This window comes from Rhinatrema bivittatum, chromosome 8 (genome assembly GCF_901001135.1).
Source record: "Rhinatrema bivittatum chromosome 8, aRhiBiv1.1, whole genome shotgun sequence".
NCBI lineage: Eukaryota > Metazoa > Chordata > Amphibia > Gymnophiona > Rhinatrematidae > Rhinatrema > Rhinatrema bivittatum.
In genome coordinates, this window is record NC_042622.1 from 143593043 (window position 1) to 143611140 (window position 18098).

The window sequence follows — 18098 nt, forward strand, 5'->3', positions numbered from 1 at the left end:
TGGAAGCTTTGCCCACGGGCGATCTGTCATTAAGGTACAGCCGCATGTTTCTAGTACTGAAGTCAAGTGAGAATCCTTGCAGCTGCACACGTACAGCCACACACCCACATTGAGCAAAACACAAAAGCAGCTGTGCGCTGAATAAACTCCACACAGTTATGATACATGATATATGTATCATGTGTGCACACAGGTAAGATTACAATACAGACACACATCTGTCATGACACTGCTTCACTTCCAGTACTTGTATCCCTTCACAGCTGCCTTCCCAACCGTCACCTCCTCTGGGGAAAAAAGTGGGGAGATCGGAGGGAGGGGACACATGCATAAATATGTGTGTGTGTGTGTATGTATGTGTGTATAGATAGATATAATTCTGTGCCACTTCTCTCCGACGGTAAAATAAAGAGAGTGAAGGCAGCCTCGGCACAATATGGCTGCCGTCATGCCTCGGGGAACTTTGGAGCCGGTCTCCATGGCAACGGGAGGAGAGCTCAGAATTCTAATGCACCCAGGCTTCTCTTTCTTAGCAGGCCCGAAAACAAGAGTGAGAAAAGGAACATCTCAGGCTTGTGCCTCCCCTCCCCCCTTGTCCTCGTTGTTTCTTAGACACATCCAGTTCGGCAGAGCCCTTCTGGAAAACGAGCAAGTGAAAAAGTTCTTAGTCCTAGTTGTGGGTCCTGAGTTGCCGCAGTGCAGCCTTGGAGCGGGGCTAACTTCCTCTTGCTGTGCAGGGACTGGGTGAGCTAAATACAGATATTTTTTAAAAATTGAACATTAGGAATTCTTATCAAAGGAACCTCATAGGCAGTCTGAACCTGTCTGTCCATCCGTCTGTCTGTGATCTAGTGTCATTGAAAAAAACCTTGAACAGATTTTGATGAAATTTGAGATGTGAGAGGTAGACTGACCATAGAAAGTGATACTTCCAAAAGAAGAAAAGTAGGGGTGGAGGGGGCTCTCAGGTCCTTATAGCCTAAGAAGAAGTGAAGAGTGGGGAAGAGGGTTATGGGGGGGGGGGCTGGCAGGGGGGTAAGCCAAAGTGACATTTTCACACATGTCCACCCTCACAAATATGGCCCCTTGCCTTTAAATTGGCTATAAGAGACAATAAGTCCTAAGAGCCTTCTGTGGAATTTAAAAATAACCAGTAAAGCTACCATTAAAATTGATAACTTCATTAAACCAGTCCTATATAGAAAATGTATCATATTGTAACAGTGCTAACTCTCAGAATTCCAATGCGACAACACTACATATGAGAAAACAGTACTGTAAATATTATACCAAACCCTACTGGGGAAATGGATTGCTCCAGATTGCTACATAGGCTACATGCTAGCTGAATCCCTCATCTTCACACATGCAGATTATGGACAGACCCTCACTTTATACAGAATAAAAGACCAGAAATTAGAATAAAAAACATGCAGACTAAACCGAAATGGAAAACTCAAGAATCCAGGCTCTTTGAGCACTTCAATAATGGAGAAAGAAGAACAGAAATGCATTTCATCTTGGACTTATATAATACAAAAACAGAAGAGATGCACATTTCCAATCTCTAAAAATTGAAATTTTTCTCTTATAACTTTATCTGGACATTTTTTATAATTGGGTGGGTCCTGGTCTTTCTTTTCCACTTTACTGTTGTCTGTCATCTCCAAATTTCTTTTTTAGGATTTCTTATCCATTTTTCTTTTCTTCTCTCTCCTCCTTCCCTTCCTTTGGTACATTTGGCTCTGACTGATCTTTCCTTTTCATCTTTTTTTTTCATTTCTTTCTTCTTTGCCTCTCCATCCACTCATAATTAGATTTGGTCTCTTATTTTCCCCTTCTCTCATGCTCTAGTCATAGTCTCTATCTTTTCACTCCCCCCCCCCCCCCCCCCCCCCCCACCTGACAATTTTCCATCTCTCACTCTTATCCAATCCCCAGCCCACACATTCCACCACTGGTTTCTCCTTCCCCAGCCTCCTTTTCTCATTCTTTCTTTTCACCCACGTTTAGTCTTCCCATTTCCACCTCTTTACTTAGCCCATCCCAAGCCTTCCTCTGATTCTCATCACATCACCTGCCCCAGCTCCTTATCTGTTGCTTATCCCTTCCTTGCATCTAGCTCCATTCTTCTTTCTTTCTTTTACCTATTACTCAGCCTCCCATTTCTCCCTCTTTCACCTCCTCTCCAGTCCCATTTCCACACTCATCCCATTCAAAGACTTGTTTCTTTCCTCTGTCTCTTACCCACTCCACAGTCCGGTCTCTTTATATTGTCTCTTTCTCTCTCACCCTCTTCTTTACCCCTCCATATCTTTCATACTCTCTCCATCTCATACTCCAGACCTCCCCCCCTTTTCATCCTTTCTTTCCAATCACACTTTTCTTTTCTCATCCACTCCTTCCTTCCTGAGCCAGTCTTCTCCCTTTCTCCTCTCAGATATGGTCACCCCTTTCCCCTCTCTAGAGGCCCTTCCTTTCTTCTCACCCCTCTATCCAGAGGCTCTCCCACTTTCTCATCCCTTCCTTCCCTAGAGATGCTTTCCCCCCCCCCTTTCCTATGGTGATCTCCTTATTTTCATCTGTTCTTCCAAAGCTTTTTCTTTATCTTCCTGCTAGACCAGTCTTTGCTCATGGATTTCCCCTCTTCACAGCTGCCAGAGACAGAACACACAACTTTTTCTCCCATGTGACATCGGGTCCAGGTATAAGGCAGGAATAGCCTTAGGCAGTTGCCAGTAGTCTCTGTCTCCAGCAGATTAGAAAGAACAGATTCCTAGTCAGCTTCTAGAGCCTTGGTGTATTCACGGCATGGATGAAACCACCAGCTCTTGGCCCAACAGTTCTTAGGGGCTCTTTTATCCCCAGTGATAGACTGCTTTCAGAGAGAGAAATTCTCTAACCTCTCTTGGTCGAGTTCTCCTCGCATTCACTTCCAGGACCCTGAGGGGTTTGGGTGAGCTACCCTGGTAAGGGGTTTCCACGTTTGGGGTGGGAACTGAGGAGTTGGCGCAGGGTAAGGGTCTGGCCTTCCCCTCCTTCTCTGCCTTTTCCCTCCCTCTTCTGCTCTCCCTGTATTTTGGCTGTGCTTTTGTTGTGCCTCAATAAAGCTGAAAAAAAAGAGAAAAAAGCAGTGAATGACACAGGGCTATGGTATCTGGAATTCTGCCTGAAACCCCAGAGGTGACAAGTACTTGTCCTGGGAGTGTGTCTGGCTATATAAGAGGGAAAAAATCATGGTGGTATCAGTGACCTAGCAGAGTACTCATCCGTGATGGCATTTCAGCCCACTGGGCCCAGCAGACCATGAAGGCATCATTAAGAATGCCCTAAGAAGGGCCTGGGGTAGCGGCTTGCTACTGCAACTTGGTAAGGTCCCTGCAAGGCTTGGTGACCATGGGGGCAGGGAAAGTCCTGCAGCGGCATCTAGAGCTGCAGCACAGCACAGTCAGGTCAGGTAGACTTTCATGGGAGGCCTAGGAGAAAAAGGCTTATGCTAGTATTTTGGCGTGTTCCCATATTCCAACAGCAGCTCAGGGGGAAGATGAGGTTATCTGTCTGAGATTCTCAAAAAAAAAAAAAAAGGTATAGACACCTTCAATAATGCACAGGGCCCTAGGTGTATGGCATGAGGCACAAATAAGCACCCCACAGTGCCTAACTCCCTCTGCCCTGTTTGTAACACTCCTCCAGGAAGTTATCCAAATTTTTTTATACCCAGCTACTTTAACTGCTTTCACCACATCCTCTGGTAATGAATTCTGGAGCTTAATTGAGCATTGAGCGAAGAAGAATTTTCTCTGATTTGTTTTAAATATGCTATTTGCTATTTTCATGGTGTGCCCCCTAGTCATATTATCTGAAAGAGTAAATAACCGATTCACATTTACCCATTCAAGTCCTTTCATGATTTTATCAACTTCTATCATAACCCTCTTAGCTGTCTCTTCTTCAAGCTGATCAGCCCTAACCTCTTTAGCCTTTCTTCATAGAAGAGCCATTCCATGCCCTTTATCATGTTGGTCAACCTTCTCCAGTCCAACTATATCTTTTTTGAGATGCGGTGACCAGAATTGCACGCATTACTGAAAGTGCAGTCTCACCATGGAGCACTACAGAGGCATCACATTAGAATGTGGTTAAGGCAGTTAGAGTATCTAGGTTTAAAAAAGGTTTGTATAAGTTCCTGGAGGAGATATCTGCATATCATCTGCAAATAATTTAAAACGAAATGCCCATTCCGGTATGGATAGAGCATAAAGGAGCTAAGTAAATATTAAAAAGAATAGGTGAGAGTGAGGAATCCTGTAGGACACCAGTTGTGAAGGGTAGCGGGTGTATAAGCCCTTGGTGTTGCGGCATAGTTGATGCAACCTTCAGGGTGAACCCCCGAGACCTTCGCCTGCAGCTGACAAATGCGCTCTGTAACGGTCCAGTCTGGAGCTACACATTTACCAGCTGCCTCCCCCGCAGGTAGAGCAGGACTTCAGTCCCTAGGGTTGTTAGGATAATGGAAGTCCAAGAGCACACCAGTGTCAGGGCAGTCATTGGAATGAGACGGGCCAATGTTGAGGCAGGCAGCTAGCAAGAGTGGTCAAGTTTAGGCAAGGGGTCAAGTCCAGGCAACAAGCAATCGTGATCAGGTCCAAGGAAGGAGTCTGGATCTGAAGAGACAAGATCAAGGCTGGACGAGGCACAGGAACCCAGGAAACAAGAATGCTAGGCAACACACGCTGCAAGGCAGAAGACCCATTGCTGAGGCGAAATAGGTCTGCAGGGCCCTTGCTTAAATAGCCCAGTTGGTCTGACATCATGGGTAGTTGCCGCTCAGCATTTCCTGCTGTGGGGCCTATATTATGTGTGAGCATGCATCTAAGGGAAGGTGGCTGCCTGGTGATGTCAGTAGCTGTTGGCAGCATATGGAGATGGCATTCTGTGATAGGAGTCCTCTAGCAGCATCAGTCAGCGGAGGGGGTGAGTGTGGCAGGTTGGAGGGCAGTCCGAGCTGCCAATTGTAACACCAGTAACTAAAGGATGTAATGAAGATGTATTCTTCCTTAGGGAGGAACTGTCAGTGTTGATTTCTAATGTAATGGCTGTCCTTAAGATTTCAGATTCTTAGAGCGATGATCAGGAAGATCAAGGACAGAGTCTGGGTTGGCTTTATTAGTGGATATCGATTCATCAGGATGGCTTCCAGGGCAGTAGTCTCAGGAGTGGCAGCAAGGAGACTGCTATGGCTCCATAACTGTGCAGCAGACGTTGTCTCCGAAGCCTGCCTCTACAAATTGCCCTTCAAAAGGGGCTTACTCTTCAGAGAAGAATTAGAAAGATTAGTTCAAGATCTGGGGAAGGTCAGACCTCAATGACTGCTTGAAGATAGGCCATGTTCGGCTACACATGACTTAGAGTTTCAAGGTAGGCAGATATGTGTTTCAAAAATCCAGGAGATGTAATGTCCATCCCTTTTGAGGAGCAAGAAATTCCAAAGATGACTCCGCCACTGGTGCAGGCTTAAGTCATCTTCCCCAATGATACGCAATAGGTACATTTTGCCATAACACATGTAGGCTACTGCCTACAACAATTTTACACAGAATGGATCTGTATTACATCCGACCTGTGGGTGTTAGAGGGAATACCCTAGACTTATGGATCCCAGTGCCATTGGCCTTTATGGCCTCCCCATGTTTGTCTCCAAGCAAAGGGAAGGCAATAGAAGCAAAACTGACAAGGCTGCAGGACCTACAGTCTATTGTTTGAGTTTCCATAGGGGAGCAGGGCTGGGGACCATACTCAATATATTTCATAATTCCCCAAAAAGAATGGCTATTTTTATTCAGTTTTGGATTTCAAGGCAGTCAACAAGTGCCTGAGGGTCCAACACGTTTATATGGAGACACTCTGCTTTGTCATTATGTCCATAAGAAAAGGGGAATTCTTGACTTCCCTTGATTTGTCAGAAGCATACTTTCACATCCCAATATGGGATTTTTATCAGAATCTGCTCTGCTTTTGCATAATAGTCAAACTTTCAATCTCAGGCTCTGATTTTTGGACTTGCCATTGCCCCCAGAATCTTCACCAAGGTAATGGTGATAGTGGCTGCGGCACTGCATAAATAAGGCATTTTGATCTATTACCATGTGGCAGCTTGGCTTGTCAGAGGCAAGTCCTTCCAGGAGAGTCTACAGGCCTCCAATACAGTGGTCCACCTTATGGAGAAGCTTGGATGGGTAGTAAACTACCCCAAAAGCAGTTTGAGCCCAGTGCCGTCACTGGAGTTTCTTGGGGCACTATTCGATATGAGAAAAGGCCATGTTATCCTTACCCCAAAGAAAATGGAGAAAGAAATAGATCAGGAACAAGGTTTCCAGGTCCAATATGCACCCAAGGTTTGTGATTATATCCATCTTCTCTGACTATTGACAGCCACAAGTTCTGGTTCCACGGACCAGTGCCCATATGTGCCCTTTATAGTGGACTCTCCTTTGCTGGTGGTCTCCAGAATCAAGGGACTATGATTTGCACCTTCTACTTCCTTGGGCAATAAGAGAGAACTTGAATTGGTGGACAGATCTGGTCAGCCTACTAAAGGGAGTAGATCTGGACCCTCTGGAGTGGATCACTATAACCATGGACACCAGTAAATATGACTGGGGAGTCTATTGCCATGGGCAGATGTCCTGGGCCAATGGATAAGGAGGGAAGGAACATAGTCGATAAATAGGCTAGCGATAAGAGCTATCAGTGAAAAAATAAATGTACTGTTGTCTGAAAGTATTCTGACCAGTTTCCCTTTTATCTCGGTTAGTAGGCAGACAATGCTACATTTTTTTTTTTAATATCTATTTATATATGTAAATAAAACTTATCTGTAATTACAGTGTCTTGATAAAATGTTTTAAATAATTGCCCACCAAAAAATTTTATAAAGATGCTGCGACTACAGATTAGTTTCTTTATTTGCATATATAAATGCATAAAAAAGAGATGCTATTGGATTTTCCATAAGAAGTATTTTGGACTCTGCATAAGAAGTAAGGAGCACGATGATGATTGGTGACACCATTATGAAGGTATTCTGAAAATCAGTTAAATAAAATAAATAATACCATTACCATTAATTTGAGTATAGTCAGTGTCTTTATATGAGAATGCTCCCCTTATGTTTATAATGTTTTAGGTAATTGGTCACTACAACTGTGGCGAAATGACATTTACTGTTGATTTGCATAAAGTTGTTTCATTTTCATAGGTGGTTAGTGTTCTTGGGTGAATGCCAAGATAGACATATTATTCAGCAGACGGAAGGAGCCAGACTCCAGCACAATAGATGCCCTGAGAAAACTCTGGCCAAAAGAAGTCCTGTATGTGTTTCCATCTTGGCCCTTGATGGGAAGAATATTGGAAAGAACAGAAGATCATTCCTAACAAAATGTGGTGGTCCCTGATTGGCTGAGGAGGATTTGGAATGTGGACTTGATAAGGCTACCAACAGGCACCCTGTCATGTCTCCCTGTTATGGCAAGGCCCAATCCAAATGGAGGACTTGTCTCCATTTTGTCTTGTGGCCTGGCTCTTGAAAGGGCACAGATACTTAGGAAGGGTTGCTCCCCTATATTCATCTCAACCATGCTAAAGGCACAAAAGACATCTACTTAGTTAGTCTGCATTCACATATGGTGCTTATTAGAGGATTACTGTCATACATGCTCAATATCTTCCTGAACGTAAGATGTCGCATCCATCATAGACTTCATCCAATTGGGTTGGATAAAGGGTTATCATTTAGCTCCTTAAAAGTGCAAATAGCAACTATACCCTGTTAAAAGGGGCCAAGTAAGGTCTTACACATAGCTGTGCATCCAGAAATTGGCCAATTTTTTAAGGGAGGAAAGCATATTAGACCCCCTTTTAGACCAATAGTTCCACAATAGGACCTTAACTTGGTTCTTAAGACTGTGACAGGGCCTCCTTTGAACCACTCAGGCAACATTAAAGGATCTCTCCTTGAAAGCAGCTGTTCTGGGAGGCATATCTTGGAGATACAAGCCATGTCCTGCAAGTACCCTTATCTAACATTCACATCAGATTCAGTCACTTTTCAACTGGTCCCCTCCTTTCTGCCCAAAGAACTGTCGCCGTTCCATCTAGATCAGGTAGTGTCACTTCTGGCTTTTAGGGATAACAAAGTGAGGAAGGAAGACACAGAGCTCCATTGATTAGATGTTCATCGCATACTATTAAGATAACTAAAGGTCATGAATCCCTTCCACAAAATTGATAGACTGTTTATACTACATAGTAGTCCACAGAAGGGTGGGTGAAAGAAGCAGTCACCTTGGCATGTATCCATAAGGGAAGGCAGGTACCAGCAGGGCTCTGAGCATATTCAACCAGAGTGAAAGCAGTCATGGGCAGTATCCCTGGTGGCCCCAAAAGGAATCTGCAGAGCAGCCACCTGGGCTTCTTTACATTCATTTACTAAACATTACAGGCTGGATATACTGGCAAGGGCAGGTACAGCCTTTGGATCAAGTGTCCTTAGGGCGGCATGCTCTTCCTCCTGCCCAAGGGAATAACAGTTTTGGTACAATGAGTATGAGTCTAGCAGGAAAATAAGGAAGGTGAAATTTTATCTTACCTGATAATTTCCGTTCCTTGAGTCCTGCTAGATCAGTCCAGAAGCCCAACTAGGAAGAAGGCACGGCCAGACACTGGTACAAAGGGTACTCTCCCCTGCCAGATTTGACTCTGTCTGTCACATCTGGCAGGGGAGATAGTAGGTCTAGACTCCATCCCTGTCTCAAAAAAAAAAAAGAGAATTATAGAAGTTAAATGATTTAACAAAATAAAGTAAAAAAAAGTGACAAGGAAGAGAGAATATTGTACACACACTTCTATTTTGAGGTTGGAACCACTCAGAGGATCAGGGGATATTTCTCTCCAGGGCAGCTTTGCTTTATCTTTTTTTTAACCACAAGTTTTTGTAGGGTAGTTGTCCTTTTCTTTATCAGAAGTTTATTAGCAACTGTCTGAGGCTCACTTCCTTGAATGTGATGTCACAAGGCATGTGCTCTCTCTCCAGCAGCTGTGGAGGAGGGAAATCTATGATTAAGGGCTGGCCTAGCAGGACTCAAGGAAAGGAAATTATTAAGTAAGATAAAATTACCTTCTTAGCACTTCATTCCCAAATTTCTTCCTCATACCACTGACTGCACTGTGGATGATCATGGCCAGCCCCACTGTTTCTCTCTTCTCCCCCCTCCCATCATCCTGTACCAGTTTCTATCTCCCCTCCACATCATTCTCCACCAGTTTCTCTCTTTCCCCTCCCAAGCCCCATTAGCCCCCACAGGTTTCTCCCTCCTCTTTGTCAGTCTCCACCAGTTTCTCTGTTCCCCTCCTCATCTGTCCCCCACCAGTTTCTCTCTTCCCACCCCTATCAGTTCTCACCGGGTTTTCTGTTCCCCTCCCCCTCACCGTACTGCTACAGTCTTCTGCTGGTTCCTGCTGCTGCCTCCTCTCTCCTCTCAGTCTGTGCAGTGCCAGCTGGGCAAGCATGTTCAAAAATCACGGGCTGCACATCCTGTTGGGAGGCTGATCTGCCAGCCAGTGAGTTTTGAACATACTCATCAGGTCAGCACAGACTGAGAGAAGTAGAGGAAACAGCAGCGCAGGGACCACTACTCTTTTCACTAGGTCAGAGGCTAGGTCATGGATAGCACAAAGAGATGTGGCTTCCAGCAGCAAGAGCTGCGAGTAAGTAAATATCATCTTTTGCTGCCACTGGGTCAATCTCGTGAGAGAAGCTACAAGTCTGTTCCCGCGGCAGCAGGAGGTGATGTTCACTTAAACATGGTTTCTCCTTCTGGACTGGGGGGGCTGACCTGTGGCTGTGCTATTCAAAAGCAGTGCAGCATCGGCTTAGGAGAGGATTTGGGTTACCCCTGCCTGATCAAATGTCTGAAACGGGTTGCAACGGGGTGGCAATCCATTTTTTGGGGTTGCACTTGCCACTCTTTAGCGATGCTTACGGGAAGTGGAGAGGATGGGGGTCAGTGCTAGAAGTAAAGAATGCCTTTGGAAATTTTGTATAATCTGAGTATACTTTTCCAATCTTTTAAAACGTCAGCTGTGCCAAAGGTCACAGAGAAGTCACACACAGAGGCATGCAGGCATCAGCCAAAGAGGTTCACCTTTATAGCCTTAAAGACAAGCAGGCCGATGCAATACAGTGCGCTGGCTGCAGCGCATGGCTCAGCATGCAATTGGATGCATATTTTGGACACGTGTCCATAACCCCCGATGCAAAATGGGAGTTAGCGCGTTCAAACTGTGCGTCCAATAGAGCATGTAGCTAATAGTGCTCATCACATGTAAATTCATGATGATGAAGCTATTAGCTATTTCCCCCCAATGCAAAAAAAACCAAAACAAAACTTCACCCAACATGCACATTTTTACTCTACAAAGTTAATGCCTGCCCCGGAGCCCAAAAAGTGTACAGAAAAGCAGAAAATACTGCTTTTCTTTATGTCCTCTGACTTAATATTGTGGCGATATTAAGTTATAGGAAGTGAAAAAGTAAAACTGTCCAAAAAAAAAAAAAAAGTGTGCCAGTGGTCAGGTTAGGAAAAGGGATGCTCGTAAAATTGTGTCCGTTTTTCCTAACCTGCTGACAGCCACCTCTCCTGGGCATCCGCTGCTGAGGAGGCGCTAGGGGCACACAATTTCCCCTAGCGTCTCCTTTTTATCGCGGCAGCCCATTTGCAAATTGCATCAGGCGCCCCGGACAGGTTGATCGTTGCGTGTTAGGAGAGCGGGTGCTCAATCACGAGCGCCCATTTTCTGCGCACCAATATTGCATCAGCCTGAATAACAATAATATTTATAATGTCTGTGATGCCGGGAGGCATAAATGCTGCTGTATGAAATTATTCAAAGGATGATACTAGGCCCTTTCCTCACAGAATTTCCAATCTAAGGGAGAGAGATAAGTAGCTTTCTTTAGATTTTGCAATTAGTTGGAGGATGGAAGTGGAGTTTTTGTCTGGGAGGAGAAAGTTTCACAGGTATTTGCTCTACCAGCCTCTGGTGGTAGTCCATGTATTCACTTGCGAGGAGCAGGGATAGGGCTGGGGAGTGATCTTATCTGTAGATAGCTGCAGAAGCAAAAATCTTCCTTATGTGATCACTGATCATGCAAATCTGGGGTAACAAACACCCAAACTAGTTCAAAAGGAGTAAATCTGCACCTCTCCAATAAGTAACACGGAGGAGGCAGGATTCCAGGGATGTGGAATGTGATATTAGTCCTCACAGCCTCCTTTTTTCTTTTTTATATTTATACATATACCTTCTCTTTGTATCTTGGTGCAACGGAGAGAGCTGCCTGCCAGGGATGAGGGGCAAAAGACAAGAGGAAGGAGGGTGAAGGGAAAAAGCTTGAGGTCTGACCACATATACATACATATGCACCTCTCCCTTCACTTCCCCCAGTGTGCACACACATGTCTGTCAGAGATACAGCTGCAGTGTTTCACAATCTTGGCAGGACAATTAGGAAGACAACAACTGGCAACCATTACATAGGAAACAGCGGCAGGTGTAATGATCTCAGATGATCTAAAGGTTGTTGGCCAATGTAATAAAGCAGCAGGGAAAGCTAACAGTAGGCTTGGAGTATAGGAGCGTCACCAGCATGAAAAAGGAGGTAATATTGCCTCTGTATAAGCAACTAGTGAATCCCATCTTGACTACTGTGTTCAGTTCTATAGCCTGTACCTTTACAAGGTGGTGGCCAGAGCCAAAGGGATCCTAGGGTGCACAGGGATAGACGTAACTAGTAGAGAAAAGGAAGTGATAATGCCATTGTACAGATTGTTGGCGAGACAGGTTCTGGAGGCTGGACCTGTGTAAGCACATTGAGAAGGATGGAGACGGTTCAGAAAAGAGATGCCAAAAAGTTATAGGGACTAGGACATAAACCTCCATAGGAGAGGTTTCATTTACTCAAAATGTACTTGCTGGAGGAAAGAAAGAGAAGGGGGGGTCACGCTAGAAACTTTCAAATATTTAGCAGGTTTTAGTAAAGTAAGGGAGGGTGAAACTTTCATAGAAAAGAAATTTCAAGGAACAGGGGGTCATAATATGAAGTGGACGGGTGGGAGGGAATGTGAGAAAATACTTCTTAATGAGAGAGTGGTGGGTGCCTGGACTAACCTCCCTGCAGAGGTAGTAGAATGGATCTGGTCTTTGGGATGTGCTGGGTACTTGTGAACCAGATTAACCACCGTGAGAGACGGGGTTCTGGCTCGATGGACCTTGGTCTAACTGAGCATAGCACTTCTTATGTTCTTAAATCAATACTGGGACAGAAGTTAAGCATCCTTGGGACAGATATAGAAGGCAGTAGAAAGCAGGGCCATCAGAAGGGGTGAGCAAGACTGGCCCCAGTGTGCCATATAGCCACTGTCCATTGCATCAGCAGATGTAAATTCCTGTATGGCTGGTCTTCCTCCTCACCCCCCCCCCCCCTCCCAACCAGCCTCAACACATTGGGCTGGAGTGGGGTGGGCAATATGGTCCTGGGGACTGGTGTATGTGAAGCATGTTCGCTCATCTACCCACAATGGTAGAGGACCAAAGAGTAAAACTGGATTGTACAGTTAGACAATATCCTTAGCAAGACCAGGTTTTTACAGCAACAGGGCTAATTGGTTTCTCTCTGCTGCCACTTACTAGTGATAGTTTTGAACAGAGGTCCCACTGCCCCCCAGTGGCGAGGTAAGCACACATTTTTTGTAGGTATATTCCAAAGGGAATCTACTCGGGCAGTTTTCCTTTGCAAATCAGCTGCAAGTAAGGACGCACAAACAGCGCGGGTACATCACAGTGCCTGTTTCTGTAGGCGAATGACAAATGGGGGAGGGTGCTTTAATTTCCTATGGTGGTGAATGACTAGCTGGGTAGGGGGTAAAACAGTGTGCGTAGTATGATTCAAAATGTCTATGTCTATGCACTATTTATGCCTAGGATTGCCTATTTTTAACCTTCAAATTTCCAAACATATGGAAATGCTGTTTAATATCTTTACTGTTAGGGTTTACGCGCATGTGATTGTTATTGCCACTCTTCACCATTAGAGAAACACAGAAATGTAGTAAATAATAACAGATAAAGTCCTATCTAGTTTCCTCATGGTGCTTCCTGCTACAGTTATCTTAGACCCCAGTTGATCTCTGACTTTCTCCTCACTTTGCAATTAATGATCCTCTGTACTTGTTCTGTGTTTTCCTGAGTTGTTGTTGTTGTTGTTGTTTTTGCCTCTGTCACCTCCACTGAAAGGTTGTTCCATGCATCCACTAACCTTGCGGTGAAAAAATATTTTTCTGATGTTACTTCTCAGTCTACCCCTCTGGAGCCTCATATCATGACCACCAGTTCGCAAACTTCTTCTTTTGCTTTTACTAGCCTAGGGGCCAAACTACTGACATTTTTCAGGTCTCTGATTAAATCATGGACTGAAGTCTATGTAAGTGACATAAAATAAATGTATCCAACATATACTGAATATACAGTAGTTACCAAAGTACACACTATATTGTATAACTGAAGGGGGAAGGTTGGACGATAACCTGCAGCTGGAGAGCTAAAAGCCACGACATTTCTGAACAGTTTAGCCCTCCTTCTTTCTGTACAGTCCAGAAAAAAAATCAGGACAGTTGGCAACCTCCCCTCCACCCCCACCCTGGGAATGCCCTGGTTCAATGTATGTGCACTGTTAAAGATCCTGCATACTTTTTTGCTGTTCTAAGGACAACTTTCATCCAGGCCAGTTTAACCGGGAAACGCCTTTGAAAGTTGTCCTCTGCGTGTGATATTTCCCTGCTGATAAACAGGGCTGCTGATTTTTGCTAGGCTTCTTATTTTCTTTCTTTCATTGTTTTTATACACCGGTATTCGAGAATACATCATATCGGTTTACAAAATTAAAAAGAAGAAAAATACATCAGGCAAAAGCTGAAAAAATAAAATGCAACATAGGTAATCTGACAATACTTAGCACCTGTTAGGGGAGGGGGCTCCGAGCATTGCTAAATAATAACCCTTGCCCTCCCTCCCCTCAAAATATTCAGCCGATTGTTATTTTCCCCCTGTTGTAGTCCTGGCCGATGCAGTGATATCCTGTTGCTGTTCAGGCCACCTCACTCCACGTGACTTCCCCCTCCCTTGGGTGCTGAAACTGTGAAACCAGTGCAGCTTGTGATAACGCCTAGAGCTTCTGGAAGCCTGTACCCCAGCCCGTGAAAGGAAAGTGGAGGGGGAAAGACAGAGTTCGGGGGAGGAGGGAGGGTTTGATGTGGACTCCTGAATGGCGCAGCATGTGTGCTTTGGTCTGGGTGCTGGCATCAAGAGCATCCTCCACCTGATGGGAGCACAGGGATACAAGTTTAATTTGTTCACCTTTTTGTGCTCTCTTTTGGTTTACGTAATGCCAGGAAAAGACGGAAAACGTAACCAGATGAACTCAACACCACTTCCCCTCTCCCAAACTTTGGGAAACGGTCCCTGAAAGAATTGGAACGCCTTTGGGCTTTGCCGGTTTTGCTCGATCCGTTCCTTCTGATTTGTTCTCTAGGACGTGGTGAGACAGAACATCCCTGTCCTAAGGCAACCAGAGGGCTGCAGGTCATCAGGGACAGACTGTCAGTCCACACCCCCCCCCCCCCCATCCATCCTGAGGTCCCTGCTATTCCCGGAGAAATTGTTCCATAGAGTACCTCGGGGGAAAGGGGGAAGTAAATCCAAGACCAGCACAACTAGTCCTTGATGACCTGGAACTGTCTGGAGACCTGCTACCCCCTTTCTAAACTCCCAACAGAGGATCTGGTATTCATGCTACTGTGGGTACATTCTGTGTGTATATTTATATATTCTGTAGATATATATATATGCATACATATATATATATCTATATATCTATAGATATATATATATGTTTCCATTTATTTGCCAAAAAAAAAAAAAAGCATTTTTCTCACTGTCTCTCTTGCTGTCTGTCTCTCTCTCGACCTTTTCGGGGGTCGTAAAATGCTTTTTTTTTTTTTTAAAATCAAAATCAGACTTATTTTTCCCCCCCTCTTTCTTTTTCATTTCGGCATCCGGCTGTCACTTCCTCTGCCGGCCATGCCTGTCACAAATTAAAGAGCGTTAAGTTGTGGCATCTTTTCTGTTGTTCGTATTTGGGGGTTTTTATGACACGTGTTTTTCTTTTTTTTTCTTTTTCTTTTTTTTCTTTTTTTTCTCCCTTCAAGGTCCGGCTCATCTGACTCTAAACAACCAAGGTATGAGTTTTTATGCTTTTCTGGTTTTCAGACTCTTGATTTTTTTCCCATTCTTTCCCCTGCTTTCCCACTTTTTCTCCTACATGTTCTGTCTCTTCCATTTTCTTATCATGTTTCTATTTCTCCTTTCTCCTCTCTTCTCCCTCCTGTTTTCTTCTTTTTGTTTTTTTTATTTCTACTCTTTGTTCTCTCACTCTCTTACTTTATTTCTCTTTTCTTTCTTCTCTCTCCTCTCTTACGGGCCGATACAGTAAAGCGCGGCCATGGTTGCGCGGTTTTTAACCCGCTTTGGACGCATGTTTTGAGCACGTAAGATGGAAGCGCGATTCAGTATCGGCTTTTACACGTCCTTAGCGCTTGCCGAAAAAGACGCGTATCCATTTCCGCCTGCTGCATGTATATGATATGTTAATGATCGGATTAGCTATTCCCCCGATACAGTAACGGGCGCCCAAATTATCGCTTTTTTAACCAGCCTATTTACCACGTCATTAACCTCTATATTTACCGCCTACCCTGACCCTGGCGTTAGTGTGGTGTTCAGTCAGCAAAATCAACCAAACAGAAGTGGAGCACATGGGATAAAAAGGGAAAATCACCCCAACAGAAGTGGAGCACACGCAGAGCTTTCAGACGTCCGGAATGGCAGCGGGGCCTTTCAGTCATGGACGTCCGGAAAGAGGCAGGAACATCCATGAACGGAAGCCTCGACCTTGGATGTCCAGCCGGGCGCCCAAGGCAGCAGCCATGGACGTTGGAAAGCAGTGGGGCCTCCGATCATGGACGCCCGGAAAGAGGCAGGAACGTCCATGAATGGAAGCCCCGACCTTGGACGTCCGGCCAGCTGCTCAAGGCAGCGGCCATGGATGGAGAACCCGACCTTCACAGATACCCTGACCTTCACAGACGCCTGGACGTCCTTGCACATCCATGCTCAGAGGCCCCGACCTTGGATGTCCGACCGGGTGCTCAAGGCAGCCATGGACATTGTAAGGCAACGGGGCCTCCCCTCTGATCATGGACACCCGGAAAGAAGCGGGAACATCCATGAATGGAAGCCACGACCTTGGACGTCCGGCCGGATGCTCAAGGCAGCGGTCATGGATGTTTGGAAGGCAGCGTTCCCGTCTCTTTCTGGGCGTCCATGCTTGGAGGCCCTGACCTTCACAGACACCCGGACATCCTTGCATGTCCTTAAGCGCCCGGACGTGGAAAGTTGGGGGTAGCCTCCGATCAAGAACGTCCGGATGCTCAGGGCAGCGGCCCCGGTGTCCATGCGGGGTCTGTAGAAAAGAACCATCCACTTACCTGCTGGAATGACATTTGAAATGACATTTGAAATGACAGGTATGGCGCCAGCGCACCCTGGATACTGTATAGGTGCTGTATACCGCTCTATACAGTAAAATGGATTGCGAACGCCTTCCGCTTCATAGGCGCGCTTTTGACGCTCCTTTGCCGCTGCTTGGATTTGCGTCTAATTTGAATACTGAATCGAGCGGCTTGCGAACTAAAATGTGCGCGCCCAACTCTGCCGCACTTTTTTTACGCGTCGGTACTGTATCGGCCTATTACATAGGAACATAAAATACACCAGCACAGAAGACCGTAAAAGCCATCTTGTCTACCTATAGACTCCACATGCTTTCTGGCTTTCCTTTTTACTTTTCTCATTTACCTTATTCCTCTTCTTTCTCTTTGTTCTCTTTCTCAGTACTTTATGTTTTCTCTTTGTCTCCTTTCTCTTATATTCTTTTATCACCTGCCTCCTTTTTCTTCCTTCTGCTCTGTCTCCTTTCTCTTCTTTCCTCTCTCTTCTCCTCTGTTTCTGTATTTTCGTTTTGGTTTCTCCTCTCCTCTGACTTACAGATTTAAAGCTGTCCCGTCCTCATCACAGTGATTGACACTTTCTCTGTCGCAACCACTTTCCAACTAGGGTGACTGCCATTAACTGGTGGTTTTCCTCTCTTCTTTCTGCTCTCCTCTCTTTCAGATTTAGCTTCAGATTCAGGAAACTGTATTGGCATGACAATTTGTACATGTGTTGATAATTAATACATGAATCTATTTTCCTTCCTTTCTTTTCTTTTTCTCTGTATTCTCTCCTTTTCTCTCTCTCTCTCTCTCATATTCCTTAGTTATTTTCCCATATTGTACTGTCATGTATTTAAAAGTGCCTTCTTTTAATTTGTTTTATTTGTGTTTCATCTGAGAATGGAGCTGCAAAAGCATGTTCTAGGGTATGGAGGTGGGAAAGGGGAGTTCCTCTAAATGTATTGCAAAAAATAAAATATATATATATATATTTATTCTGCCTGAAACTTTTGGCTGTTTTTGCTTTCTTTCTTTTTATTTTTCCTTCCCTTTGTTTTGATGCTTGTGAAAACTGCAGTAGCTTGCTGCCTGATTTGATAAGTCCTGTGGTCAGTCAGACAATCTGTTTCTCAGACCAAGGGTCGTCTGCCACTTTTGGTAGTCTCTAATTGCATTTGGTCTTGCTCTGCCCGTCCCAATTTGCCCAGGTGCATTTCTGCCAGCAAAAGGAATGGGGGGTAAGGTGCTGGCTTTGGGTTTTACTCAGATGGATGGGTTTTGGTATGTGAGATCTGGATTCTGCATATTACCTGATGATGGAGAAGGCAGGGATTGTTGCCTTCGCACCATCCCACAGAGGCCCTAAGCAGTAGAAGCACTTTACCCCCTGCCTATGTAGTTGGTTAATACTGCTGCTGTGGAGGACACTGG

At 44.9% G+C, this 18098-nt stretch overlaps 1 protein-coding gene across 1 annotated transcript in view; it reads left to right on the top strand.

The window, feature by feature from the left end:
• The window catches only part of NRXN2 (neurexin 2), a 1120399-nt gene that overhangs the window by 102510 nt on the left and 999791 nt on the right, over positions 1–18098 (top strand). Inside the window, 1 exon segment of the mRNA XM_029612675.1 lies at positions 15324–15353. Coding sequence (XP_029468535.1) covers positions 15324–15353 — 30 coding nt within the window.